The following is a 1,375-nucleotide window of genomic DNA, read 5'->3' as shown; positions in this document are numbered from 1 at the left end:
TAGCATAGTGGCTAAAGCACTTGACTGCTAACCAGAAGGCTGGCGGTTCAAACCCACCAGCCACTCCTCGGAAGGAAGGTTGGGCAATCCTACTTCCGCAGTGATACTGCCTCGGAAACCCAAGGAGGGGTCGCTATGAGTCGGGGTCGACTCGACGGCACATAACAACAACAACAACAACAAGGTCCCAGATCCCTGGGAGCAGAACATTTGCTGCATTTTGTGTGCTCTTCATTTTGCTTGCTCTTCATTTTGTGTGGCCAGCACAATTTCCAGTTATGTTAAGAGGGTGGCAAGTAACAAAGATATTTTGTTTCAGTGAAAAAAGAAATTGTTGGGCCGTCTACAGTGAGGTTTAACTAATATCCCCATCTCTCTTTGCCATGTTAGGTGTATATTCACATTCCTGGTGCTAAAAAATTGATGCTGGAGCTGCCATTAGTGATTGGTACGATCCCATATAATGGTTTTGGCAGCAGAAACTCCAGTGTTGCCAGCCAGTTCAGTGTAGATATGAGCTGGTTGACACTGACACTGCCAGAACAGCCTGAAGGTAAGATATTTTGAAGTTCTTTCATAGTGAAATTTTACATATAGCATACCTAAGAAGTTACTTAGTAAGCACGTAAGTATTAATTGTTGGATCCCTGTGTAGCATACACAGTTAAGTGGTGGACTACTAATTGAAAGGTTGGTGATTCAGATCTATCTAGAGGTGCCCCAGAAGAAAGACCTGGCAGTCTGCTTCCAAAAGGTTGCAGCCTTGAAAACATTATGGAGCCTAGTTCTATGTTGACACACATGGGGTCACCATGAGTCAGAATCACCTCCACAGCAAAAACAGGTTAACTGGTTTAGAAGTTACGTAGTAAGTGCTCAAATGTTAACTACTACTGCTACTAAAACTATTCCTATTACTAAAAATCATAAAACCAACAATATTCCTGAAGAGAACTTGAAGCACATAATCCAGTAAAAAAAGCTACTATGGCAGTTCCAGACCTGGCAGATCTCTTCATTACATTTTAAATAGAACAATGATGGAAATCTGTCAAAATAAAAGTATAGAGTGTTAGACACTCTCTGTAGCCACATTTCAATGACATCTATTTATGTAGTGCATAAAACATACATATCTTAAAAAAACAAATATAGTTTTTGTTAACAGTAGCTTTATAAAACCAGAATCTATAGGGTCACCGTGAGTTGAAATCAACTCAATGGCCAGTAACAACATTAAATATTTATTTTGGCATAAGTACAAAAACTTGCTGATTAGAATGTAATCCACCACATAAATAAAACAAAGGAGAAGAACCACATGATCATATCAATTGATGCAGAAAAGGCATTTGATAAAATCCAACACCCATTT

At 39.3% G+C, this 1,375-nt stretch overlaps 1 protein-coding gene across 1 annotated transcript in view; it reads left to right on the top strand.

Moving 5' to 3' along the window:
• The window catches only part of ARRDC4 (arrestin domain containing 4), a 15,040-nt gene that overhangs the window by 9,840 nt on the left and 3,825 nt on the right, over window positions 1-1,375 (top strand). The window contains exon 6 of the mRNA XM_007959954.2: window positions 391-553. Coding sequence (XP_007958145.1) covers window positions 391-553 — 163 coding nt within the window. The remainder of the gene's footprint in view (window positions 1-390; window positions 554-1,375) is intronic.

Source organism: Orycteropus afer, unplaced genomic scaffold (genome assembly GCF_000298275.1).
Source record: "Orycteropus afer afer isolate SDZICR_OR568_19922 unplaced genomic scaffold, OryAfe1.0 scaffold00019, whole genome shotgun sequence".
NCBI lineage: Eukaryota > Metazoa > Chordata > Mammalia > Tubulidentata > Orycteropodidae > Orycteropus > Orycteropus afer.
This window is presented reverse-complemented; position numbering and strand designations above follow the sequence as displayed.